We start from the raw sequence: 27,609 nt of genomic DNA, 5'->3' as shown, positions 1-27,609 counted from the left end.
TCAGTCCATGGAACAGGGACCTGCCTTGACCTTGGCTGGATTTCACTTTGGTTTATTTTCCCCCCAGAGGAAGGGAACTGTGACAAATTCAAGAGAGTATTGAACAGGATGGTGCTGGGTCCTTGACTGCTCTCTAGGGAGAAGGGGAGGACTGCCTTTGTGGGGCTGATGGACCTTTGTGCCCTTTGAGGGCCAGAGCCAGAATGTGGCCACTAAACACACAGTCTGCCCAAGCAGAATATCCTTGAAAGAACACTTCTCTCCCCTCTCCATGTTTTCTGGCAGTAATAGAGGTTGTAAAGGAAAATGTAAATTTTTTTAAGACAGCAGCGGCTGACAGATTTTTATTATAAATTATATTTTTACTACAAATTATATTCTGAGCCCCAGAGCTGAAACCTGGGTTCAGCTCAGCTCTTGCAAAGTCAGGAGAATGAGCTGCACCGGTGCTACAGCCGCGAGCGACTCAGCCCTTGCAGACGTAGCAGTTCCCAAAACTCAGGCTGAGTTCAGGCATGGATTGATTGTGTACCAGAAAGTCAAGGTGCAAACATTGATCATGCAGAAAAGGGCTGGTCATCAGCCAACAATAAGCATTCCCCAGACTAAATTATTAATTCCTTTATGCACGTCAAGCGGATTGCGCTGGTCGTGTACGTCCCCTTGCACAGTGGTTGTGCTTCATGCCATTGTATGTTTTCCCTCCAACTACTTGTCTGGCTCTTCACCTAATAAAGATTGAGAGAGACAATAAAAACATTCATTAAAGAGGGGGAAAAATGAAAGATGAAGCCCTGCTTGTAGCTTCTAGCAGTTGGTTTCATTAAGCAATTGCTTCTTCCAAACAACCCTCCACAGTGGTTCCTGGTGCTGGTACCCAGCCCTGCGTTTTGGGAATGCAGCACCAAACTGGGAAGCCCTGGGATGCTTGGCTGAAGGCCACACAATTTATGGGATAACTAGGAAGGGCAAGAAAATGTCTGGGTGATGAAGAAGGGAATTAGCAAATTGAGCTCTTGGGGGAAAAGCAGCTGTTTGGGTGGGGTTATGTGGGGTTAAGATGCTATTTTGTGCTGTGTAGAACATGGGGCTGGTCTCCTGCTCCTCCGAGATCTTCTTCTGCCATCCAAAGACGGGAAAGTGTTCTTTCAGCTGTAGGTACTGAGGATGAGAGCATCCCAGCAGGACTGTATCAGAGCTGGGGCCAGGAGGAGCAGCCAGAGTACTGGGGAAGCAGGGGCTCCCTGTGGCTGGGTTTGGTGGGTGACTGCTGTAGATGTGTCAGCCAAAATACCACAAACTGTGTTTCTCTGGGGATAAACTCACTGATGGGGCAGACAGGAGCCCACGTGAACAGCAAGGGCTCTGATCTCGCAGCACTTACTGTCACTGGTGGGGTGGGGAAGCAGGGATAGAGAGAACTTGCTGCCGTCAAAATGCTCATCCAGAGCACTTCAGTATGTGAGGTGGTTGTGGAAAGCTTGTTCTGCCCCCAAACTGTGACATCCGAAATGAAAAGTGCATTTTTCTCTCTGGTTCCGAGGCATGAGAGCAGCTTTGGATCTTGTTGCGATTTATCACTCAGCCCCGAGCCAGATGGTTATATGGGTTCCATCTATAGCTCCCAGAACTGATAGAAATATTATCCTGCCTTATTAAAATCACCCACAGCTACTGCAGCTGTATGTCAACAGCAAAACAAATAGCGACTGGTTCCCATCGGATTGGAGCCTCTCTGCTGAGGCTGTCTTCAATCCTCCTCCTGCCAAAGTGGTTACAGATGTAGGCTTTTCCCATTGCAGCTCAGAGCAGCTCCTGTATGGCCGATTCCAAATCCTATTATCACACTGGAGCTGTCTTTGGTGAGCATCGGATTCGCTGAAACTCCCCTTGGTGTGAAATGTTGCTCGTGATGCTTTTCCTGGAAGTACTGCTAAGGAAGAGGGTTCTGGGCTGTGCTCCCTCAAAAGATCCTCTAAATGGGGGGGAAAGGAGGTCAAGAGGGCAGCGCTGGGATGAAAACAGTGCTGCTTTCCCCTCCTCTGATGCCCCTGCTAGGGGTCTGCTTCTGCTGAGTATTTAGGATCTGCTGTTGAGGGCATAACTGATGTTGCAGTGCATGAGTCCCCTTCCTCTTGCCCCTCCAAAACCACCACAGCCCTAAAATTCCTGCCAACACCCAACCTGTCCCTGGCTCACCCCCATTCCTCTCTCCTGTGCTATCTTTGGTATAATTAGGAGGCCAGGACTGTGCATGTGAGGTGACTGTGACCTCATTAGTTTCTTATACTGTATTGAAATTTCTGCTCATTTGCATCCCAAATCCCTAAATGTGCAGCTCTGGTCTCCAGGGTCACTTTTAGCTGCTTTCCATCCTTCTCACCAAGGCTCTGGGCTGGAGCTGTGTTCCTTCTTCTCAACAGATTGCTCCACTTCTGTTTGGAAACTGAACCCCATCAAACAAACTCTCTTGTTTGAGGAAGAAAATTCCTGTTCTAACCTGGGCAGGTGGGAGGGGCTCCCTAGGAGATACCCTGGGTTGAGGCAGTGTTGGATGGGGAGAATCCTGGTTTAACTCCTCTGCCCACCCGAGGTGAGATGGGGGATGACAAACACCCCAGCTGGCTGTGAGAGGCTATGGGCTCTCATCCCCCTGAGATCCATAACCAAGATCACTCTTCCCGAGTAAGAGCATCATTTTAGTTTAGTGTTTACTGATGCCAAAATCCTGTTAGACTGGTGGTGCTAGCTTGATCCTCCTAATGTCTGGGTGCTTCACTTTAAACTTAGGGATATATGGCTCTGTCAAGCCTTTCTTTTTTTTCTGTCCTAGTTGGAAGGAGAATGCTCTTGGAGATGGGAAGGTTTGTGTTGTCTCTCCTGTGTGATGTTGGATCCCTTTATAGAGCAGGTATCTTCTAAAGCAAAATGTTTTCAATTCTCACAATGAGCATAATTCTTGAAAATGTATGCAATAAACAAAACGAGCCAAATGTAATTAAAATGGAGACAGCATATAATCTGGTAACCCACTTAGAGGCTCAAAGCTTCAGCTTTTAAAAAATGTTTGCTCTAAATCCATTTAAATAAACAGACCAGCACACAAAGGCTCTCTGTACATTATCAGGATACAAAGAGAATCGGATCAAAAGCAGCTGTGACCAGGCTGTACATATGTAGCGAGGAAATTGCTTGATCTAAGACTGCACCTTGTACATGCAAATGTGTTTCTGGACCTTCCCGGGGATTGCATTTGTACTACAGCCGAGCTGTCGGGCTGCTGGGCTGTGCTCTGCCAGGAGCCAAAGGCTGGTGTGTGCCCCACCACAGGAGAGTTGGCTGGGGAATGAGGGAGCTCCTGGCATGCTGGTTTGTCTGCTTGCTTTGGCTGGAGTAGAGAGGCCAAAGTGTGCCCTTTCCATGGGTGCATACAATGCATCCGGAGGGGAGAATTGCTCAGAAACCTGTGAAAGAAATGAGTCCCTGTTCTTAGCACCTGTGTTGCAGGCTATCCACTCACCTGGTGCCAGATGTGCCTTGTGCTGTCACACTCTTGTAGCCCTGGGCTTGCAGGTGGGTCTCCTGGCCCTGTGTGGTGGTACTGTGGGGTTTGCATCTCTTCCTCTGCCCAGACACCATCTCTCTCAGCTCTGCAGCACAGCCCGGCTGGCCTTGAAGTTTTGCCAATAGCCATGTGATTTGTCTCAGGTTGGACAGCACAGGCTGTGAATCCAAGATCAAGTGTGCTCCCAGGCCAGCAGGATTTGGCCAGGAGAAGGCCTTTTGGGTCAGACAGGAGCATCTGCCTGTTGTTCTTGCAGGTGCTTTTGGACTAGCTGGAGCTCTTGGGAAGGGCATATATATATAAATAAATATGATGCTGGGGGCTACTGGGGAAGGGTAAGAAAGCTGTTTCTAAAGTGGCAAAAAATCTTAAGCGCTTAGAAGCAGAGTCCTGGCTCAGCTTGGAGACATCTGCACTCAAAATGAGGACTGCCGACAGAAAATCCTTAACACTGGCCCCGCTGGAGGAAGAGCTCTGTCTCGACCGTGGCCGGGAGCGCCCAGCGTGCCGTGCCCCTGCTCGGGCCGTGTGTCCCTGCTCTCCCTGGGGGATGCTGGCGGCGCGGTCCCCGCCGTCGGGGCCGGCTCCCGCCGCGGCCGGGACTCGCACCGGCAGAGGGAGCTCCGGCCGCGTCCTCCGAGCAGGGGGGACTGGGGGAGACCTACTGCTCCCGCGGCTGGGAGTGGTGGGTACCCCTCGCCTGCTCGGGGTCAGGTCTCCCTGTGAGTTGCTGACCAGGATCGTGTCCCCACCCAGCGTGGGGGCGACCGGCTCCAGACGGAGTGGCCCCTGGCGAGGAGCCGGGGGTGGGGGCACCGGGCAGTGACCCACATGCGCCGAGCTCGGCAGCACGATCTCCGTTTGCAAGCGGTGGGAGACAGGGTGAGGGGCAGTCCCCGGGGCCTCGCAGCCGGGCAAAGGTCTTCTGCAGGGCTTGGGCGGCACACGGGAGGGCTCCGTACCCGGTTCCTGATGCCCTCGGCGCGTCTCGCTCGTCCGCGGCTCTTCCCTCTCGCAGGAGGAACCACACGGGGCCGCCCCCCGCCCTACCTGGACCCTTTGCCTTTCACCGGCTTCCCCCTCTCCCGGTGCTGCAGTGTCCCACAGGCGGCTGCCTCTGCCTAACGCAGCGCGGGGCTATCCCCTCCTCCCCGCCCGCAGTTGCTTGGCTCTGCTGGTCCTCATTCTCCTCCCGGACTCCCCCCAGGGCAGGGGGTGCCCGGGCCCGACCCCCGCCGGGTGCGCCCCGTCCATCCCCGCTGGGGACCGTCCTGCCCGTCCAGCTGTGCCGCCGGGACGGACATCCGCGGCAGCCAATGGGGAGGCGCGGAGGGGCCGGGAGCGAGCCCCCATTGGTGGCGGGGGGAGGAGGAGCCGGGACTTGAAGTTGGAGTGAGGGATCCAGCTGTGCGGGAGCGCTCGGATCGGCGCGGCCGCCGTGGGAGCATCCTCCGCCGTCAGCCGTCCCCGCGGCGCCGGGCAGCATCTCCCGCCCCTGGGCAGATGTTGGGGCGCCGAGGGGGCAGGCAGAGCCGCTGAGGCGGCCCACCCGCGGGTGGGGGCCAGCACCGGCAGCGGGGGCCGCCCCGCCGCCGCCTCCCTGCCCGCGGCTCGCCCGGCTCGGGCCCCCGGAGGCACGGCGAGGAGGAGCTACGGAGCCCGCAGACGGCAGAGCAGGGCTAGGGGGGCGGCCCGGCCCCGGCCCCGGCGGGGGGCGAGGCAGCGGCTCGCCCGGCCATGCCACCCCGGCGCTGAAGCCGCCCCGCCGCAGCCCCCAGTCCCCCGGCCCCGCCATGGCCGCGCCCCTCTAGGCGTCCCACCGGCTCGTCCCGCGTCGCCCCGGCTCTCCCGGGGTCGCCGGCCGGAGGATGGACGAGGATGGACCGCGAGCGGCCGAGGAGGACCCGGAGACGGGCAGAGCCAGGACTTTCATCCGCCTTAATGATCTGTCCGGGGCCGGGGGCCGCCCGGGTCCGGGGGACAGGGAGGCTGGCAGCGGCGATTCGGAGGCGGAGGCGCTGCCCTACCCGGCGCTGGCCCCCGTCGTCTTCTTCTACCTGAGCCAGGAGAGCCGGCCGCGGAGCTGGTGCCTCCGGCTGGTCTGTAACCCGTATCCTTTGCAGGTGTTCGGCGGCGAGGTAAGCCCCGCGGGCCCCCCCCACCCCCGGAGCGGTGGGCAGGGCGGCGGCACCTCCCGTCTGGAGCCCGCTGGGTGATGGGGAAGGAGCCGGGGTTTGGGAGGACCCGTCGCCTGCCGTCCCCGGGATAGCTGCGGTCACCCGGCGGCGCTCGCCCCCTCCGCGGTGTTCACCCAGGAAGTTTTCCGGGCTGTTGCAGGGGCTCGGCGGTCCCTGTCGGGGTGCGGGGCTCCCCTACTACGGGGCTCCCTTCCCCCGGCCGCCCCGCGGCGGTGCCGCGGCTCCCGCTGGCTCCGTCGCTCCTCTCCACGGGGAGTCGGAGTAGGAGCTGCGGGCGGCCCATCCTTCTCCGGGGATTGGTGGCCTCCGGTCCCGCTCCCCTGACACACCGAGAGACCTTAACATCGGTCTTCCCTCTTGCGGGCCCGTTCTTGCTCCATGACCCCGCGTCTCTCCCGTCGCCGGTCCCTTCCTCGAGGGTTTGAAGAAGGGATGAAATCTGAGGGAAGGCGGAGGTGTTTGGGGGGTTGGGTTGATGCCCAGCTCCAGGGTCCCTAAATAATTCAGGGTGTGCGACTGCTGGAAGGGACTTTGCAGTCCCCAGAGGATGCTCCTTGCGTGGAGGGGTCGAAGCAAGCTGGGGGTCATGGTCCCTTGGTCTGCATTGGCAAAGGGCAGCTGTATTGTCAGGTCCTGGCATGAGCTGTGACCCCTTAAAAGCTTCTGGTCTCCTTCCAAACTCCGTATCTGCTTCGGCACAGGCTCTGTGTCTGAGCTGCTTTTAGTCAAGTTTAAGCTTTCAAAAGAAGGAGGAAAAAATAAAAGAAATAGAGGAGACAATAGAAAAATTTCTTCTTGCCACACTCTATAAAGCCTCCCTTGGAGTTGAGTTGCAACCAGCACACGGTTTGTAGCATTCCAAGTATTTTACCATCCCCAAACTCCAGTTCCATTATGGAACGGAATGAAATAAAGCGCAGCGCTGTGGCTTCCAGCAGGGGCTGGTGCGGGAGAGGCAGCCGCTGCCCGGGAAGTTACCGGGGCCGTGCTGCGCTGCCGGCGCGAAAGGCAGGCGAGTAGGTCTGGGCAGCAACCCCACATCTGGAGGGGGAGAGGCTGTGCAGTAGTGGGGAGGACATGTTACATGGTATAGAGGGCCAGAATATCCTGTGCGAGTCCTCCTCCACTCCTGGTGTGCGGGAACTGTTAGGAATTACATCTCTGCTGAGGTCAGTGTGCCAGGGAAGAACAGCGACGGTCTGCTGGAATTGTGGATATTGTTTTACTTGAGCTCCAGCAATGATTTCTCTGATAAACAGTCTGCCTTCTTTCCTAAAATGTCCCCCATTAGGGAAAAAACCCAAGATTTCTCTTCCCAGTCATGGATACTCCCAGCAGTTTCCCCCCAGATCTCTTTCACACCAGCTAAGCACTTCAAAGCTGCGTTTATGTAAACATCTTAGGAAATTTTGCAACTTTCTGAAGCCTTCTGTTTTGGAAAGAAATATTAACGACAGGCGACAGGCTGCAAGTCTTGTTGCCTACTATGACTAATATTATTTATGATTGTCAGTTTAAATACATTTCCAAGTCTCTCTGTTCTTTTTTTTTTTTTAACCTTTGTAATGATGTTTTGAATCTGGTGTTAACACCTGCATGGTTTTAGTGTTTTCAGTAAAATTTCCCATCCCGATAATGGCTTGAAATATGTTTTCTCCTCTGTGGCTTCAAGTACAAGCTGATTAACTTCTATCCTTGGAAAATTAATGGTATTGTGGGCACCTGCAAGCACCACTGCAAGCAGGGGATGAGCATTAGGTGCAACCCTGCAAGCTGGGATTTTTCTTCTTGCTGTTTTTTCACTTGTTACGGTCAGAGAAAGGCACTTGCCGGTAGCCCTGGGGCCACTGGGGTTGGTGCTGTGGGTCTCTGAGTCGTGTGGCTGCAGGCAGCTGTTTGTTTTCCAGGTCACTGACCCAGAAGTGGGGTAGTTTATTTTAAAACAACAACAAAGAAAAGCACTTCAGCCTACAGATGAGAAGGCGGCAGTGGCCAGCCTGGCACCCACCCTGTGTCCGGTCACTCACTGGGCTATATAGCAGAGCATCGTCTTGCTTGTCCCTTCTGCTCTCTACAGCCCCAGCTGAGCCTGTTCTTGTTTATATTTGTTGATTTTATTTTTTACCTTTAGTCTGGTGGGCCAATAAAGTGGCCCTTCTCAGGCTATAATCTTCTAGGAATCGAGCCCTAGTGCTAAAACCATATAATCACATTGCTGGAAAGTCTTTGTTGCCACCAACTGCCCTGGAGAGGAGTGACAGCACTTTGGCTCACATGGCTGGTGAATCCTGCCCTAGCCCTGAGGTGTTTGGAGCTTTCACTGGCTTCTGCCAATCTCCTGGGTGTTTTTTACCTTTCTATGTCTGCTTAGGCAGAAACTGAATGGTGGGGGGGTCTGTTTTGAGCTGTGCCTGTGGAGATGCACAGACTGGAACTTGGCCAGGTGGGTTTATAGTGCTCTAATCTGGCTGATAACCCAACTTCGTTGTTGATGGGGCATTGGAAAGAGCTGCAGGACCCACTCTTGCACTGGGAAGGACAGCTTGTGCCCCCAGGGTGCAGCTGGAGCATCTGGGATTCTGCTCTCCATCCCTGTCCAGGCTGTTCGTGTAGATGTGGTAACTGAGGCTGCCATGAGGTTAGGGAAGGGTAATGGTTGAGGTGCTGAGTATCCAACAAGGATGCAAAAGTCCTGTCAAAGTGGTTTGTTGAGCTTTTCTGCCATGTTTTTGCTCAGAATATTCTTTTATCTGGACCAGGGAGCTTTTTCTCTTGCTGTCTGTTGTGGAGATGGGATGGGGGTACTGTGCTGGTCTCCTGTTCCTCCTCTCGCTTAGGGCTAGAAAAGGATGAGAAGTTTGTCCTCATCCAGAAATCTTCCAGAGACTGAAATCTTGGAGTTTTTAACTCTAAACATGTATCAGGCTGCTGAGCTGTCCTCCTCCTCCACTCCATCCTGCTCTGAGTGAAAACCTCTCCGGGTGCTGTGAGGAACTGGGGACATGAGCCTGGTTGCCCACCTGTATATTCCCAGTGGCTCTGGGATAGAAGGTTCTGCCCTAAGAGAGAACTGCCTGGGTCAAAAGGGAAGGAGCAGGGACATGTGTAATGGTCACAGTGCTGGACTTACAAGCTCAGAGAGATGGGAAGGGCTGTGGCACATGCAGGATGTCCTGGTGTTCATGCTGGTGAGACTGTGAGAGGAGAAGCAGGAGTCTCTGGAGGGGGAGAAAAGAGGAGGCAAGCTGGTTACTTGACTTTCACTTCTAAAATGAAAGCACCATGAAGGCTGGGAGGATGAAAGGCTGTAGCAGGGTCTCTGCCAGGCTGCTCCTCTGATCAGAGACAAGAAATGAGGGTATTTCTTGAGAGTTGAGGAGTGATTGAAGAGCAGGAATGGAGAAAGTGGGGAGGATGCTACTGCTTGGCGTTAAGAGCTCTGAATAGAAAAATAACAGTGTAACTGAAAGGGCCTGTGATATCTATTGTTGTACTGAGAACTGCCTCGTCCCCCACGCAGTGCCTGCCTGCAGAGTGCTGCTGCCTGGAGAGCAGCACACGGCAGTGGAGGGGCTGCAAAACCTTCTGGAAGGTGCTGCTCTGGGGAAATGCCCCCAAAGTGGTTGAAACCCCATCTTTTCCTCCTGGTTTGGAAGATGAAAAGCAACTCTGCAAATTCCTGCGCTGGGGAGGGTAGGTTTGGGTGGTGCTGGGAGGAGTGCTCCCATCCTGTCTGGCTGCTCTGTGGCATGGTCCTGGGATTTGGGGTTTGAGAGTAGTTCTAGGAAAGAAATGCATCTTGATCCGGTCACGGAAACCAGCCCTGCTTTCTGTCTGCAATAAAACGCAGAGGACTCTTCCAGCAGCTGCCTCACATGACTCCACTCATTCCCCGGTAAGGAGAGGTCAAAGCTCATTCCTGGGAAGGTGCTGAGTGCCCCCAGCTCCTGTTGGAAGTTGTCAGAGCTGCAGATGCCTAGTCACCTCTAGGAGTGGGTCTGGAGCTCTCATGGCCTCACACCAAGGCATAGCAGAAGTCTGTGCCAGGGTGCCTCATGGGATGGCTGGAGCCACTGTGCTGGAGCTCAGTGCACTGTGGAAGGCAGCGCTGGCCCTGCTGAGGGGATGGTCAGCCCTCAACTGCTGAGCTCACCCTCAGTGCTGGTGGTCTTTATGTCAGCACCACTCTGCATTGGCCTGGCTGGATCCAGCTGTGCTGGAGGGGCATGTCCATGTGTCCAGCTGCACTGGAGCCAGGACCCTCCTGCCTGGTGGGGATTAGAACTGAATCTGCTCAGCCGTGTCGTGGCTTGGCTCCCCAACCCTAGCAGTGCACCTCACAGCACTCTCTCCCATGGGGATGCAATGAGGGCAATGGATGAGCAAAACCCGCATCACCTTGTGGGAACTTGGGGTCCTCACCCCCTCCTTAGCAGCACTGGCTTGTGGGGGGAGCCTGGCATTTCTTGTGCTGCTGTTTGAAGGGTTCAATGTAGTGCAGGGTTAAAAATAACATTTTTTGTTATCAAAATGGTGTGTTTTGAGGGGAGAGCACACGTGGTGTCCTTTACACTTCGGTACATCTGTTCCAGCCTCACTTTGGAGTTTAACAAAGCAAAAAGCTTTGATTTGACAGGTCAGACCTGAAATGGATCTTGTTTTGATTAGAAAAACCCACAAAAGAGCCAGAATCCCTTTGCTTTACCTGTGCCTGATCCATCCCAGGACACCTGAGCATGTTTCTCTCCTGTGACCCAGTTCACTCTCTGGTACTTCCTGCCCCTCCTTGCACAGATGGAAACCCTCCTGCTGCAGCCAAGCCTGTGCCGGTTCTGTGCCCCTTCCCTGGCTCCTGGAGAGAAATAAAACATGATTTTTCTGGCTGATCCCTGGCTGAGGGGGCTCCTGCAGCCCCTTGGCTCTCCTGTCTGGGATGGAGCATCCTGCTGCTCCCAGGGCAGGTACTGATGCATCTCTGGGCTCACACCAGCTCCTGTGTGAGGATCCTGGGGAGAAACAGGCCCCATCATGTTGTACCAAGGGCTGTACAGGGATGCAGTGGTTGTTTCCCTCCACCCATGGGACAAATAACTGCAAATCCTCTACCCTGCTGTTTGCAAAGCCTTCAGGAGCTCAGTAGGAGCAGTGGGAGGTGTTCATCTCCCAGAGCTGGGCACAGTGGCCAGCATCCCTCTCATCCCTGCCTTGCCAGCAGAGCCAGGAGCCGCTTGATCCTAATGTTGGTAGCACACCTCGTCTCACCAGGGATCTCTGGATGCATCCATTGCCTGGTTCTCCTGGCAGCCAGAGCTTCCTTTGCTCCCTGCGTGTGTGTGTGTGTGTGCGTTTTTTAAGGAGATTCTTCTGTGAATTCCCTCTTCCAGGCTGTTGTGTCACATCTGGAAGTTTGTGTAGGAGTTTATCCAAGCGCTGGAGTACAGCGCAGCTTTTTCTCATTTAAAAATCATAGGCTGGCATTTTGAAGCAGGCTGGGGTGGAGGGGGGTGAGGGAAGGGGAGAGGGAAGCTGTCTGCCAAAAAGGAGACTGGAGCAGAGGAATTGTAATGACTTCCAGAAGTTTTCTTTCTTTCTTCCTTTCTTGCTTTCCCTCCCTCTCTCCCGGCGCGCAGACAAAAGGCTCGGCCTCATGCAGTTCGTGGTTATGTCATCCCGGCGCGGGGAGCCCCGGCTGGGAGGGGTGGCCCCGTCCTGCCCGGGGACCCCGCACTGCTCTGGGACAGCTCTGCTTTGTCTTCTTGCAGGAAATCCAGAGCAAGGGCTCCCATGCAGGGTAGGGGGGGCCGTCTCCGGAGACCTGCTTGGTATCACCTCACAGAATATCCCAGAGTTGGAAAGGACCCATAAGGATCATCAGGTCCAACTCCTAAGTAAATGGCTTGTAACGGGCTCCTTTTCACCTGGGGTCAGGAGCTGGGACAGGGTGGCTGGGACGGGATTGCAGCTTGTCCCCAACCCTTCCTGCCTAGGACTGGGGAACTCAGATAGGCAGTGGTGATTCAGGATGGGGCTGGACTACCCCAGCCACCTCTCATCCATGGGGCCAATGTGTCTCCCTCCAGACTTCCCACTCTTGACTTGATCAGCTTTTGTGTTCTCTCCCCAGTTCAGTAGCACAGGGTGTTGGAGCCAGTCTGGAAATGTCCATGATTTTATGATGCATAGAAAATTTTCTGCTTTCTTCTCCCCCCCGTACCCCCTGCAGAAGTTTTGGCATCATGCTGAAAAATGCTGCTTTCTCATTTTTACTTTAAACTGTTTCACTATTTTTTTTTCTTATGCAGAAAAGACCACGTTTTGGATTGCCCCATGTTTTGGATTGCCCCAAGTTCCCTGCCCAGGTCTTTCTCAGCTCTTCTCTTTTTTTTCCTACTGTTTTGCTGGAAGGGAACAAAACCTTTGGCCAAAATGAACCTCCCTGATGGCTTTTTCACTTGGATCATGAAATCATTTTCCCTTGGCAGAGGACCCGTGGGGAGCCTTTGCCCCCGGCAGCTTTGCTGGCTGGGAGGGGGATCTGAGGGAGCTGGGCTGTCCTTGGGGAGCTGGGGAAGGAGCATCCGGAGTCAGGTTGGGAGGGCTTTGAAGCTTCACTGTGGTTTGGAGGGGGTTGAATTTCCTATTTAATTAGGAGGCCTAAGTGTTTCTGGGTTTGTTATAAGGCCAGACCGTGGCTTTCCCTTCCCTGGCGCCTTGGCTCTCCACTGAGCGACCTAGATGTGAAATATTCCCTTTGGATGGTGATGCACATGGAGGTTTCCCCCAACCTGGGTTTGTTTGGCTTTGGCTTTCGCCAGCCTTGGCCTCTCACCCAGGAATCTGGCCTGGTGCTAAGAAATTAAAAAAAAAATGGGAGGAAATTCTCATGGTTTTATATAACTGAGTGAGTAACGACCGGTCGTGCTTTGGGATGCTCTCACATCTGCTTCCTACCAAAGCCCCAGCAAAGAAGCTTCGAGCAGATGGAAAAAACACATTTTTCAGCCTGAATATTTGCTGAGGGAAGCTTTGAGGCTCTCTCTCCATGCTGGCTGCTGTGCTGCTGGTTACTGCCTTACGGGAAAGGCGCTGTTGGGGTGCCAGGAGCAGCATCGTGTGCCCAAGGTGTGGCATAGCTGGGCAGGTCCTGGCATGAGCCACGGCTGCACACACGTGCATGGTACCAGGACATGCCTGTGACTCAGCCCTCAGAAGTTCACTGGTTAGTCACAAGTAGATGGAAATTGTCTATTGGTTTGGCTCCTGTGCCTGAAATGCTGTTTTGGTTGGGATTTCTAGCGTGTTTCCTAGGCACAAGGGGCTGGTGGCTGTTTGGTGTTGGGGTGTGGGGGGTTTTTGTCACCTGCATCCTCCTGGCTTTCTTTTTGCCTCTGCCAGGATGTGAAACCCAGGAGTGAGGGCAGGAGAGGGCTGAAAATGGGAACAAATGCTAAAGCAGGTGATGAGTGAGAGCTGGAAGCTTGGCACAGACAAGCTTATAAAGAAAAGGGGATTTATTTACTGTAATCCAGGTGCTAGCCCCACACTTACAGAGTTCCTGGCGCAAAACATCCTTATATTTATCTCTAATTTGGTTCTCTTCCAAGAGGTTTCCCCCAGTGCATCCACCAAACCAGCCTGGAGGTGCTCCCTAGCCCTGGGGACTGAAGGCAAACCCACAGCCGGTGGCAGTGGAACTGGGTGAGTGGATTCACAGGGATTCACCCACCTTGGCAGCCCAACCGCCCTGGGGGGATTTATGCCTCCAGGATTTCCCATGATTCATAACTTAATCAGGTCAGGTTTAGCACTACCTCCTCCTCTGATGTTATTGACCGCCTCTGTGTTCCCTCCTGAGATGCTGGTGGCCAGAGCAGCCCAAGGCAGAGCTCTCCCCTGCCCAGATGGCAAACAGGGCTTGTTAATGATTTGTTAATTCAATTAGAAAGCGCTCGTTAACCCATGGCGAGGCTGAAGCTCCCTTCTGGAGGGCAGGGCTCGCCCCCATGCCTGCGACTCCTGCTGCCAAAACATTTATTTGGTGTTAAGCTGCCAGCCACGCTATGCAAATAGAGATGTTAATCATGAATAAGGTTCATTTTTAGCTCTGGGTTGAGACTAGACTTGGGAAGAACCCGGCTCCGCGGAGGGGGAAAGGTGGTGGGAGCTCTGCCGTGGTGGGTTCACAACCCCCGGGGACTGGGTTGGCCGGATCCTGCGGAAGGGAACAAACGTCTCGGCTCCTGCTCAGCCCCAGGGTCTGTAGGAATAAAACGTTCCTTCTGCTACGGGTTGAATAAAGCTTTTAAGTGCGTTTGATGGGCTGCACTTTAACCAGCCTCCTCCGCGTCGGCGTTAGCTGCTAATAGCAATGAATCCCAGGTCTGGGCTGGCGGTCCCTGTGCCTGTGTTGGATGCAAAATGTCTTTAATTTGGGAACCATCGCATCTAGATAGCCTGACTGTAGCAATTCTAGCTTAATGGGAGAAAACAGGAACTCCAGTAAGAATTATAAATAATGGAGCTCTCTGGTGCTTCATTGAATTAATGCTTATTTGGGCAGATAGGGAGGAAAGGAATTAAATTAATATCTGACTTGTAACTGCTACTGTATGTGGTTATTGACTTATCTTGCTTTGGAGGGCCATAAATATGTCTCGGGATATACCCCTGAGACCGTAATCTGCTCAGGGTCACGGTGCAGGTCTGTCTCTGATGTGCCTTCAGAGACTCATCCTGACTTCTAGGGTCAAAAATCCAAATTCCTCTGACAGAGGACCTAGCCACGTGTGGAGAGGAATGTATTTGCACTTTATGACAAGCATACAGCATAAATCTTGAAGGTCTCTGCCTCATATAAATTGCTTTATTGTTTGTGATCCCTGGCTGGCTCCGTGCTGGAGGGTGTGGAGCCCTATTTGACTTGGGGGAGAGGTGCAGGTGAAGCTTTTTGGCTCTGGAGTTGGGATGGATCACATGCTCTTGTCCACTCCCCCTTTCCCCGTGCCTGGAATTTTGTACCCTTTAGACAGTTGTTTGGGGGTTGAGGATGGCTTGGTGAGATAAGCTGGGGGGTCTCGGTGTGCCCCTCAATAACCCTGCCCAAGAGCTTTGGCTATCCATGAGCCTGGGGAGAGGGGCAAGATCTTCCCTTTCAGGCCTTGATGCCATGTGTATGCTCTGGTTGGATGATCCAGTGGCTAGCGGTGGAACTGGGACAGGGAGTTTCACAGCCCAGCCTGCTCTGTGTCCTGGGGCTCTTGCATCCACAGGTACGTGGTGCACACGGGGTCAGCAGCTTGAGAAACTGATGGATGGTGATGGTGTGGGCCAGGCTGACCTGTTGTGGTTCCCTCATGAGGCTGAGCTGGTGCTGCAGCATCCATGTGTGGCTGAGCTGTGCCAGTCTTTCCTTTCTCTGTATAAGGTGGACATTTTCTTCCCACCTCTTGGACTGTGTTTTGTGTAGAGGACAAGTCACTGCCTACATGACTCTTCTTACAGCAGTGTGTGTTGACCTTGATCTCCAGCACAGCTCGTGTTGTGGAAAAGTCCCTGGGCCAGTTAAAAAGTGCTCAAAGCCCCTGCCCTTCCCCTGTCCCACTGCTTCAGGCCCTGTCCCATCCCGAGTGAGGCACTGCTGTGGTGAGGGTATTTGTTAGGATGCTTCCCCTTAGGATGGAGTGCATCCTGTCCTCTCAGCAGCCCCTTTCCCAGGCTCTGCCTCTCCCCTCTGGACACTAACATGCCTTTCCCGTGGGAGCAATTTCCCCCACTGCAGGCAAATTGCAGCCCCTTCTTGTTTAGAAACTGCTCATGGTAGCAGCACAGGGGAATCCTGCCTTTTTCCAGGCTGGGAAATGGCAGAGCAGCCCATGGCCAGCATGGGGTACCCGCAGCGAGGGTGGAGACACTTCTGCCTTCATCTCAGTTAATGGGCTCTGGCTCCTACAGCAGCGGATGTTCACATCTCAGCTGGGTTTTGGGCTTGGCTTTTTGCTGGGTTTTGTTTTCTCTTTTCTCATAGCCCCATGAAGCCGGATTGTCTCGGCTCTGGGAGCTCAGAGGGTTGGGCAAGTGGGAATCAAGCTGCAAATCTTATGGTGAACTGGGGGACAAAAGGATGCGCTGGAAGTGTTTTGTTGTGCCTCCCCCTCCTCCAAATCTCCTCCTTTCATCTGCTGAACACCTTGATTTTTTCGCTCCCCCCCCCCCCTTTTTTTTTTTTTTACTATTGCCTGGGTTTTGCATTGGGGGCAGGATGGAGGTTGGGGTGTGTGTGTGTGTGCGATGAAGCTATTCAAGGAGTTGTGATCTCTGCATTTCATTTTGCAGTTCAGCTGGAAAGATCTCGTTTCCAAATACACCCACACACAGGCACAGCAAAGAGAGCGCAGGGGAGGGAGCTGCTCAAGGGGGATGGGGCTGCGCGGGGAGGGCTGGGGTCCTTTGACAGAGTGGATTTAGAGTGGTCCATAGCCTTTATCCAAGGGCAGGAGGTGTGTCTGCCTCAACCCTGTAACTCAGGGACATGCAGGTGCTCGGCTGGGTACCTAGCTGCTTTAGGGGGAGACAGGAGGAGTGAGGGTCCCTGAGCAGAGCCCTTGTGCTTGCCCTGGCAGTGACCCCAAGAGCCTTCAGGGGACTCCAGGGCAGTTTCAGGGTTGCACAGTGTATGTGTGTGTGTGCACACACATGTCCCCACCACGGGCTGAGCAATGCCCAGGGCATGGCAGTGTGTGGTGAGATCTGCTTTTGCAATGGAAAAGCAAAAGCACAGAAAGGAGTCGCAAAATTCCTCTCCCAATAACCTTCAAGCCAAAATCATCTTGTTTCCAAGGATGAGCCAGTACCTCCTTTAGTTTGTAACTCCCCATCCACACCATTTCTCTCCAGTACCTTCCCTGCCAGCTGGGCCCTTACTCCAGGTCTTGGTTTCTGGAGGAGCTGATAGTGGGGTGGATGCATCCTGCATCTCCCAGCCTTTTCAGGGATGGGTTTAGTGGAAAGCAAATGAACCTCCATCCTGGAGGGCATCTGGATGTGCAGCAGTGGGTAAAGGTGAGGGGCTGGCTGAGAAGCTAAGCAGGTGAGGACTTGGTGGAAGGTTTTGGAGAGACACCTCAGCATGCCTGGGCTGTGAGCAGACAGTAAGCTTGCCTCTACATCAGGGGGCAATGTGGGAGCACTTGCCTGAGCCCCCGAATCTGGGTCCTTCCCCAGGTTTGGGGCTGTGGATCAGCTTGGGGTGCTGGGGTGTTGCCACAGGTACTTGCACACCCATCCATCTTCCCCCTGGGCCCCTTGGGTGGCTGCTGGTGGCACATCTCTAGCTCAGCCCCCGCACACTGAGTCCTCTCACCATCCCTTCAGGTCAGCGCGTGATTTTTTCCAACGCTCCGAAGTGGCTGAGCTCATACAACAATATTCCCTGGGCCAACACCGCTCCTTTTTGAAGTTCCTTGTTTTGGTATTCCTCAAACTTGCGTATCCTCAGGCATGAAACACAACACCCCTTGGCGCTGGAGGCTTTTCCCCGATGCCATGGCTTTGGTTATCCCCTGCATCCTGCTGCCAGGTGAAACCACTGCCCCATCCCTGAGCTGCTGGTGGATGCCAGGCCCTCCCAAACTCACCACAAGTCTTAAATGGTGGTAAAAGAAGATCCTTTGGCCACCTCAGCACGCCACAGCGTGCCGCTGGCGGAGAGACAGCCACCAGAGCGTGCTCCCGGCAGTGTTTGTCTTAGCCAGGGGCCACGGCTGAAGCCGGGGGCTCTGCCAAGCAGTGAAAATGCCAGAGCAGTGAGTTTATCCCACGGTGTTTGATTTGTGGTCACGGTGGAAGTCGGGTCAGGAGTAAATGTGGAGGATGCGGCAGAAAAAGAGAGATTTCGAGACAGTCGCAAAAACATCTTGTGGTGTCAGAAGTCGGGGTTTTCTTCTTTGTTTTTCCTCCCCCGCTGCTGGCCACGCTGGCTGCGAGGTGAAGTTTATGGGAGAAATAGCGTGGTTCTGGGAAATATTTTGCCTAGTTTGTATTGTTGAATTTTATTTTCTCTTTTCTGGCAGCGGATGAAGGAAAAGGGAACACAAACAGCTTGGCCGGTGGGGTCCAGAATCAGCCTGGGCAGAGAGCGACTGCTTCGCTGGGGATGGAAAATACTCGAAAGCGGATGGGATTTTCATTGCTTTGATCCCTCCCTTTCTCTCTGTCTCCGCTCTCGGCCTGCTCTTAGGATGCTGTTAAACGAGGGGTGAACACATCTTGCTGTTAAGGCAAGGAAGTGCATTGATGCTCCTGGCCTCCTCTGTGTTCTCACTGATTAAAATCTTAAATTCTTCCATTTTTTACAAGATTTGGGGTTTCTGTGCCGAGCTGGAGAGTCTCTATGGCAACAGCTAAAGGCAACTTTTATCCCTAAGACTTTTTTTTTTTTTTGGCAGAAAGGGGAAGAGGATGGGTGCTGATGCTGGGTCATCAATAACTATTTGAATCTTCTGAATATGTGGGGTGGTGAGTGCTGGGAAAGGGCTGGGACTGTTTGAATTAAAATGCAGAATTGCTATTCAAACAGTATGAGGCCAAGGGGCTGGACCCCTCTCCCCTCTGCCAATTAAGATATTTTCTGACTGTGGGAGAGTGCAGAGTCCCATCCATCCCATCCCAAGGCCAGGGGTTTCCCACTTGGGTTTGTCATTTCCGTAGGAGTTTGGGGCCATTCTTGGAGCATGATTGCAGCAGTATTTCAGGGCACAATTAAAACCTGAACCTTTTAGGAAAAATTGCACCATATAATAGAAAGAAACCAGCTGCACTATATTGAAACATAATAGGTTTTGGGGAGTAATTTTTAGAATCCTATACTGTAGATCTTTCTAGAAAGATACTATACAATTTAATAACATGTTACATTCCTATATATTTAAATCATCCTATAGTATTGTGTAGGAGGAATCTAATTTTCCACTACAGGATAATATACCTTTCTATAGGTTTTTGGTTGTGGGGTTTTTTCACCCAGTGGAGTTAAATGAAAAATTATATCCTTCCTATAAAATCTAACAAAATGATGAGAAAATAATACCCTTAATTTATTTAAATAGAGCATGTAGTATTTTCCATAGGGGTTTATACAGCTGCGTGAAAACCCAGTTAGGGCCTGTTGGGGAGGTGGTTTGAGATAGGATGGAGATGAGTTCAGATGCTGTCCTGGCCAAGCAGTGTGGGGGCTCTGAAGTGGGGGCCTGAGAGTGTCTAAATGGGGGAAAAATTAAAAATAAAAGCCAGGACTTTCCTGTATCTCTATTTCCCCTCCTGCAGTTAGAGAGAAGATGGAGTGGTGGGTGCAGGGCCTGTGGTGTGAGCTGCTGGAGTGGGGTGAGGCTTGGGGCTGGATCCTCTGCTGGGGACTGGAGAAGGGAGCTAAGAGCTCTCCATGCTCAGAGAAATGGGCTTGGGAAATAGCAGGTGGGGGCTGTACAATGCAACATGGCTGTTTGCAGCAGGCTGAGGAAGGCAGGACTGTGATGATGCTCTTGCAGGCTGGATGATGCTCTTGCAGCATTGCCTTGTCTGTAAGAGTTGAGTTCTGTTGTGGTTTTGCCTGGTGACATGTGGATTTGGCCATACCATCATCTCCAAGGTGGGGCAAAGATGTGTTCTCCATGCTGTGCTGGTGGGAAGGTGTGACAGAGTCCAGTGGGGAGAGGGCCACTGGGCCCTTCTGCATGCTCACCCTGCTTTGTGGGGGTTAGGGCAGGGTCTGTATTAGCTGTAACCCCACCAGTAAATCCCCATTGCTAGCATGTGGCACCACAAGGGCTGGGGTACATGTGGCTCTCTGTAGGGAAAATGTGGGACTGGGTTCCCTCTTCATCTTAGCTTGGAGGTGCCCATCACTGTGGCATAAGGGACCTGCATGGCCAGATCCCCACTGGGCTCCCAGATAGCTGGTACCATCCCAGAGAGAAGAGCAGGGGAAGGTGGTGGCCTTGGTCCTTCCAGGTCCCTAGAGGACAAGCGCCTTTTAATAGCCATGGCAACTAATAAGCCCTGCGTGGTGACAGCCCTGCTGTCTCCATGGAAACGGACCGAGCATCACATAGCAACATGTGCCTCACGTACCCATGGAAACGGGCCGGTAGCTTTTTAGCATCCTCTGTTAAATCTCTGCTCTGGGAGGTGGTGGTGGGGTTCATCCCAGGGTGAACCCACCGCTGTGGGCAGTGGGGGCTTGAGTGAAACTGGGGAAAGGCTCAGGGGCTGCAGGACCTCAGGGGCTCTGAAGGAATCAGATTTGTAAGGTGTCCCAGGACACAGTCCAGTGGGTTGTTCCCAACCTTATGAAAATGTGAAAGGTGCTTGCTCTCCAGTTTTTGTCTTCCTCATGATGGCAGCAGGTCTTGGAGGGGGCAAAATGATTTAAATTAATCATCTGATGTGCTTTGAGTTGCTGAAGGGGAAGAAAAATAAGAGATGCTCAGGGCTGGAGGGCTGGAAACTACTTCGCCACAGGTAGAATGGTGTCACAGTAAGATATTTGTGGGTGGGTTTTCTTTGTGGTGTCTGGGGTCATCTCATCCTCAAGCTGGGGTTTTCCAAGCCACCAAAATGAGGTATAGAGGCTGGGAATGCCATTCCTCGATGTGCAGCATCCAGCAGGGGAGAGGCACCATCCCTCCATGCAGCCTGTGTGATGGCTTGCTCAGCACCTCATTAAGCAGCCTGATCTGCTACAGGTTAATTAGGATTTGTAGCTGGTGACTGTGAGGGTCTGCTGGGGTCACACCATGGCAAGGCTCAGAGCAGCCCCAGCTCATATAAAACTGCGGACGTCAAGTTGCACATGTGCTGGGTGCAGCATTTGCTCTGAATCGCTTCAGCAAACACGGCTGTTCCCCGAATTTATCCACGAAGAGGCTGAAAATTCTAGGAATTCATTTATTTGGAGCTGTTGAAGCGTTTCTTGCAAATGTGTTTCAACCCTTTCTTCCCCCATTGTCACAATATGTTTTTAATGGGAAGTCTGCATGGACACTTAGGAGTATCCCTGGTTTCTGTAAACACTCTTGCAAATAAATGTGATGGCTTTGGAAAGGTTGACAGGTTGGGGTTTTTTAGAGGCTGTGAGTTGTGTTGATTTTTTTTTTCCTGAACTTTCAGGCCAGCCTTTTCTCTCTTATTTATTTCTTTCCTCGTGGCTGGTGCTTGGTCTGCAGGGGGCTGGGAGACACCACTAGGTGATGCCTTCAACAGTGTCCAAATCTGACTGGCGTTTGGGGGGACTGGAGCTCTGACTTTGCTTAAGTGCTTTTTGGGTGGGACTGGAGGACTTTGAAACATTTGGAGTTTTACCTGTCATTTATTTGTCGTGGGAAGATAAATGCAAGTCAAGAGCAGAGCTGGTGCTGTGGGAGAGGTATTTCCTGTGTGACATTTCAGCGTTGTGGGTCCATCCTGGTCAGACATAAAATCAGTGCCACGCTGGATAAACATTAAAACTGTGGAAAATCTGTGCTGATGCTTTTCTGGCTGTTGGGGCTGGCAGTAAAGAGCCACGTCTGTGGTTGTGATGTGCCCCAACTGATGATCCTGGGGCTCCATTCAACCAGCAGCAAGCTGTTTAAATAAGCAAATAAATAGGGAATTGGGATGCAACTTCCAGCTGCTGGACATATTATGCCAGCAAGTGTGTTGTGCTTCTGGGATGGGAGTTAGCCCCAAGCCCTGGATTCAGGAGGTGCCCCCATGCCAGCACTAGGCAGGAGTTGTCCTCTCTGGCTCCCCTGTGCTGACATGGGCTTATCCTGCCGCGAGCAGGAGGCTCAGTGAGCCTCAGCACCGGCCTCGGAGGAAGGCTGCAGCCTGCTCAACGAGGTTTAATTAAATCTAAAATCCCGGCTGTTTTCTCCTGGGCTTTGGCTTGGGATGCCATGGGTAGGGAATCAGTGGAAGGAAATAATGAGAATTAAAGCAACTTCAAGGGTTGTTGCATTCCTGGCGAGCGGGGGGCTGGAGGCCGGGTGGGCTGCAGTGGGACAAAGTCATGCTACTCCTTTGGGATCACTCCTGGGGAAAGACTGTGCCATCGCTCCAGCTGAGCATCATCCAAATCAGGGATTTTTTCAAACCCAGAGCTCAGAGTTGGCAGTGCCATCTCCAAATCCCCTGTAATGACTGAGCAGTTCTGAGCTGGCAACGAACAGCCCCTCTAGTGGGTGTCTTTTCCCCCCTTTTTTTAGGGATGTGCTTATTAAGGCTGCAAAGAGCCTGACTATAAATGAGATACAAATGTACAGTTAACGGCGCGTCTCCCCAAGGCCAATGTAGGTATTCTGGTATTTAAACTAGCAGAGCCAAGGGGAAGGAGCCAGCAAAGGGGAAAAAAAGAGGAAAAAAAGAAAAATGGCTGTAATTGAGGTCAGTATTTGAACAGTGAAGACCAATTAGTGTTTCTGAATCAATAGGTCTGCGTGACTGAACTAACACATCCCCACTGAGGGCTGGTACAGGCTGAGAGCTGGCCTGGGGTGAGCCGCTGCTGTGGCAGAGGTTTCAGTGTTGGCAGGGATTTCACTGTTGACAGTGGTTTTGGTGTTGGCAGAGGTTTGACTATTGGCAGCCCTGGAGGATAGTGTGGGCTGAAACTAGCGGTTGGTTGGTGAGGGCACCGGTGGGCAGCTCCTTCTGCCTCCAGCCTTGCAGGAACCTGTGAAATTCCACTTAGACCCCTAAACTGTGGTTCCTACTCACTGCACTTCCACCACCCACTTCTTCAGGTCAAAGTGGATTAAACTGGGGGAAGCTGGTGGGGCAGGGGTGGGGTGCAGCCAAATTGCTGAGCAGTGCTTCCCCCCAAATCCTCATTGGGATGGACCAGAGCTGTGGACATCTCCCTGCTCGACTTTTGGCCATCTGACCCTTTCTGGGGTGGTGGCTTAGCAAATGTCCAGGATTCCCAGACTCACATTTTTATTCTCCTTTATTGCTCTTCCAAGAAAACACGTGTGTGCGTGGGGAGAGGAGATTATCACATTAGTGTTAAATACCCTGAGAGCAGGTGGGGAGGGCAGCTGGGTTGTTTTTCCTGGTCTATCTCCCGAGGACAGCCGGCCCAAACAGTGGCATGTGCTTGAGTAATGTGGCACCCATGGGTGCAGCTGTGCTGGGGAGTGCAGCGTGCAGGCAGTCTATGCTATCCTTGTGAGTCTGCACTCCCAGCAGATATGAGAGCACAGCGGGGAGGAGGAAAAACTAAATCCTTGTTGTTATTATTCCACGAATTTTATACACTCAACTGATGCATATGGCAGATGAGATGATTTGCCTCCAGGCATACAGGAAAAGTGATGTGAGGCAGGATCTTTTTGGCAATCCTGAGTCTCAAACGTGAGATGAATTTTTTCTGGGATGGGAAGGGGGTAGAGGGACTGTGGTTTGGGTCCTCTTGGGTCACGCTGTCTCTGCACTGTGGAGCTGGGTGAGGCTGTAGCTTGCCCCAATGGTGCTGCTTTTTCATCCCCATCCTTTCAGAGGAGGGGGGACAGTCGCTGCTATTTCCACCATCTCACTCTCTTTTCAGGTTAGGAATCCAGGACGCTCTCAGGTTTGCTGGAGGAAGGTGGGGGAAAGGCTGTAAAACCTGGCTGTGCTCAGAAGATTATTTATGGCCGGGTTCGGTGCCACATTTGATGCCTTTCGCTGCCTCGTTCCCACCTCCCACGGCCCCTCACTGCAGCTGGGCTGGAGGAGGGGGAAAGGGAAAATGCCTTTGGCAGCTCCCACAGGGCCTGATCCTGCCCTGCTTGGGCAATGGGGGAGATGAGTGGGTGAGGTCTCTGCAGGGTGCTGAGACAGTGGGTCTCACTGGCATCTCACCTGGCCTGGCTGGAGGAGCATAAGGGACAAGAGGTTGGTGTCAGTGTCCCCGTACCAGCTTGCTGCAGGGTGACACAGATAGTGGGGACCCCAGCCCCCCCAGCCCCTCCCGCTGTCGCTGCCGAGGACGCGTGGGCAGACGGGATGAATGAGCGGTGCTTTCGGAGGCACTCCCAGCAGGTGCTGACGAGCGTGGCTTGAAATACCTCATCTCCGTTAAATAGGTGGATTTTATTTGGTTTATGAAAAGGTAGAAAAAAGCCTGTTTGCTGGCCAAGAGTGTCAGTGAGAGCTTCTTCCCGTTCTTCCTCCTCTTCCCTCGCCACCTGCAGTGCCTTGTGACCAGCACGAGGCTGAGGATGTTGCAGGTTGCCAGGCCAGCGGGTACCGGGACGTGTAGAGTATGTGTCCCCTGTACCATTCTGTGTGCAGCAGCACGGGCAGGTTCTGGTGCTGGAGGGGTGTCAAGGCTTGAGTGTTGTTTTAACTGTACTCCAGCTGTTCCCTGGGTGTAAAGCACAGCACCCAGAGCTGCCTGCGGTCTCGGTGCTTCAGCCCCTGTCCTTTGCTGTCACTTCCCTTTGAGCTGGTAGAGATTCAGTGAATCCAGCACCGACACAAACAAGTTTAGAATCCTCACAAAACCGGCGGCTTCCTTTGCCTCCAGCCCCATCCTGAGCTGCGGAAGAGAAGTGTGATTTATGTTTTCATGCTTTTCTAGTGATTTCTGGTGTGTTCCCACGACTCCAGCTGCCGGGACAGCCGGGGAAGCAGCTGGCTGGGCGAGCTGGCAGCGCCGGGCACTCCTCGCTCCTCCCGACTGGCCCACGCCTGCCCAAATAAAAGCTGGGGAGAACGTGGAACTTGCAGGCTGGTGCTGGAGGTGCGGAGGGAGCTTTAGCAAACTGGCATGTTCTAAAATTACCGAGGCTGGTTCCCTGCTGGGGAAATCGCTCACAGGGTGCTGCGTGTCCCGTTTCCTCGGCAGCGCTGCCGGAGAAACTTATGGCACAGCATCTTCCATGGATAGAGGGGCCTCAGTGTTGGGTCGGGGTAGCAGGCGCTGAGTGGGCTGTGGGGACCCGCCGCATGCAAGTTTGTGGCGAGTAAACACTGTCAGTTTGCATTATGTCCCCACTTGCCGTCACACAGGCGCTGGCAACGCAGCCTGTACCCACCCTGCCGGCAACCTGAGCCTGGGCGGGCGCCGGCCAAACCCGAGCGGCTCTGCGGAGCAGCCTCCATTGATTAAGAAATTGTTGCGTAACCTTTAGCGAGGCCCCTCTCCGATTTACAGCCGCTTGCCTCTCTCCCCCCTCTAATTAAGCTGGCGCAGGATTCTCGCCGGGTTTGCTTTGCAGGGAGGGATGCTGAGCGGGTAACGGGGCTGGGGCTGCTGTGCACCTCCTCACCTGCCCTGGTTTTGAGTGGTTTTTCAGTGCTGGATGAGTGGTGGGGTTGGGGACAGGGACAGGGCAGTGCCTTCTGCATGTGGGAATGAATGAGCTGGGGCACCGCGAGCGTTGCCGCTGCCCTGGCTGGGTGCGGGATAAGGCGACTGCTGCCCCAGCGTTGCGTGCCCGAGCTGCTGCTCACCCTCTGAAAATACGCAGTCACTGAGCGCTGCTGCCTGGAAGGAGGGAAAAGCTGAAATACTTTTCTTGGAGAGAGGAGGGAGCCAGGACGGGAGGGCAAGGAGGGACTGCAGCATGGCGGTGCTCGGCAGCAGCCGGAGGGGTTGCAGTGACCCCGAGGGCCAGGCACGGTCCCCTTGGCCCGAGCTCACTCTCGCTGATACGCACCATTAGCAGCAGCCGGCCGAGCCGAGGATGCTGTGGGGAAACCCGAGAGGCTTTCACTTTGCTGGAAATGAAATGAGGAGAGGGCTGGAGGGCCTCGTTGGCAGGGGGGTCTGGCCTGGCCCTGCTTCCCCTCTTGGGACTGAGGGAACAAAAGAGGAACCTGCGGTGACATTTCAAGTATTGCACAACTTGGCGCAATTGGCAGTGCGTTGGCTTTCTCAGGCTGTTCTCTCCATGCATGCCCTTCTTCTCTGGCCCCAGCTCTTCTCTTCCTCTCTAGGGGAGCAGCTGGCACCGGAAGCTGCTCCTGGATGCCAGTCCCAGGGGAGATGTGCCCCATGAGCCCCTTTCCCACCCAGGGAGGGGAACATACGCAATGGAAACCCCCAGCTACGAGGCTGATAGTCCCACTTTGCCTCCCTGCAGCTCCCAGGGGATGTGGAGGGGCACTGCTGAGCCCTGTGGGGTACTTGCTTCTGGCTGGGGGTGGTGGCAGAGAGAGGGGGACATCTCTGGGATGGTTCCTTTGGGATTGAGCCCAGCCCTGTGATCTTGCTCCCATGGAGTGGGTGTTGGCTCTGTGTCCTGCTGCTATGGCCCCCCCAGGGTTCTTGGATCTCAGCTGGGGGAACCCTATGAAAGCAGATGAGGGGGCTGGCTCTGTTGGCTTGCCCCTTTGTTACAGGAATGCCCCACTGAGTGCCACAGGCTGGGATCTTACAGGATCCAACTTTGTACTGGCAGCTTCTGGAAACTTGGGATCACAGGGGGGCTCAGGAGATCCCAAAGTCTGTATTGCTTCAGTGTCCCCATCAGCAATGTGGGAATTGCAGGGAGAGTGTCATCCTGAAGCACTGATGTGAAATGAGTATTTGGGAAATGGCAACTCTCTGGCTTCTCTCCCACCACTCACGACCTTCCTCCTGCTCACGCAGGCGATTTTTGTATTTTACTTCTTAAAATACATATGTATGTGTATAAATACTGTATCTTGGCAGCCGCTGTTTCTCAGCACCTGCTATTTCCCTGGACAAATGGGGATTTGGTAACGTAACAGCCTCCCTGGTCCCCAGGGCCTTGTAAACCTGGGTTGTTTACGGCACTGTGCAGCAACATTGCCTGCTGGCCCCCTCACTCTCCTCCTCTCAGCGTCTTCCTGGCTGGATCCTGCTGCATAGGGATGGGCTCCTCAGGGGTCACCTTTCCCTGCTCCCCACGCAGGGTTTGCTGTATGCTCTTTGTAGGGGTTGAGTTGTTTGAAGGTGCAGGCTAGAGCTGGTCCTGGCTCGGTCTTGGAGCATCCCCCTGGCAGGTTACCCCAGTATGTCCATGAGCATGAAGCTGCTGCTTTAGGTTTGGCTTTTAATGTCTTGCTGGCTTCTAACAGAAATAACCAGTGCGTGAGCTGATGGTCTGTCCATTGACTGGCCAAGAGCACTGCTCTGGGTTTCACTAATAGTGGGGCAAGGGCATTGCGTGGCCTTTCCACCCTCACCAGGGACTTTGCAACTGGTCCCCAAACCATCCCCTCTCTGCCTTTTGCCATGGCTTTGGGATTCCCCTTCTCCTGCCAGCACCCATGGCGCTGGGGCAGCCTCTGCCTTGATCACCTGTCCCTTTGCAGCTTTAGTGGAAGCGCAGGACATCCCCATCTTCCTCCCCTTCTCTCCATCAGCATTGGGGTGAAAGGTTCAAGGGGATGCTGGGCCCTGCCCTTGGCTCCTGGGTTCCCAGCGTGGCCCCATGGAGGGAAAACCCAGCCTGGAGGTGGCTGTGGGGTTTTATAACCCTGAGAATGAATTGTAGTGCTGGCCCTGCCTCTCAGAGGAGCCAGAGTCATGTCACTGCCCAGGAAACCACTTCCTGGGAGTGACAGCTTGTTAAAGAGGCAAAGAAGCCCAAGGGGGCTGGGTTGGCTCTGGTCTTGGGAGTAGGGGTGTGGGAAGGCCGGTGTTGGATGTGCTTCCTGCATATTCCCCACAGCTCTGAACTCACATTCAAGGTTTTCCCGAGTTCAGGTGTGGGACTTGGGTGTTTTCAGGGTAATTTCATTGCACGTGAAGCACAACAATCCTGGTCTGTAGCTGCAGAGTCTTTGGCTTCATTGTTTGCTCGCAGGTGGGGTGGCTGTGGTTTGAGGGAGCCCAAAAAGCAATGAGCTGCAGGG

The 27,609-nt window shown here is 53.6% G+C and overlaps 1 protein-coding gene across 1 annotated transcript in view; it reads left to right on the top strand.

Annotated features, from left to right (window-relative positions):
* The first annotated feature begins 5,389 nt into the window (after window positions 1–5,389).
* CACNA1G (calcium voltage-gated channel subunit alpha1 G) overlaps window positions 5,390–27,609 on the top strand; it is a 146,107-nt gene continuing 123,887 nt past the window's right edge. Inside the window, exon 1 of the mRNA XM_071573326.1 lies at window positions 5,390–5,675. Coding sequence (XP_071429427.1) covers window positions 5,434–5,675 — 242 coding nt within the window. The 5' untranslated portion in view covers window positions 5,390–5,433. The remainder of the gene's footprint in view (window positions 5,676–27,609) is intronic.

This window comes from Pithys albifrons, chromosome 19 (genome assembly GCF_047495875.1).
Source record: "Pithys albifrons albifrons isolate INPA30051 chromosome 19, PitAlb_v1, whole genome shotgun sequence".
NCBI classification, from domain to species: domain Eukaryota; kingdom Metazoa; phylum Chordata; class Aves; order Passeriformes; family Thamnophilidae; genus Pithys; species Pithys albifrons.
This window is presented reverse-complemented; position numbering and strand designations above follow the sequence as displayed.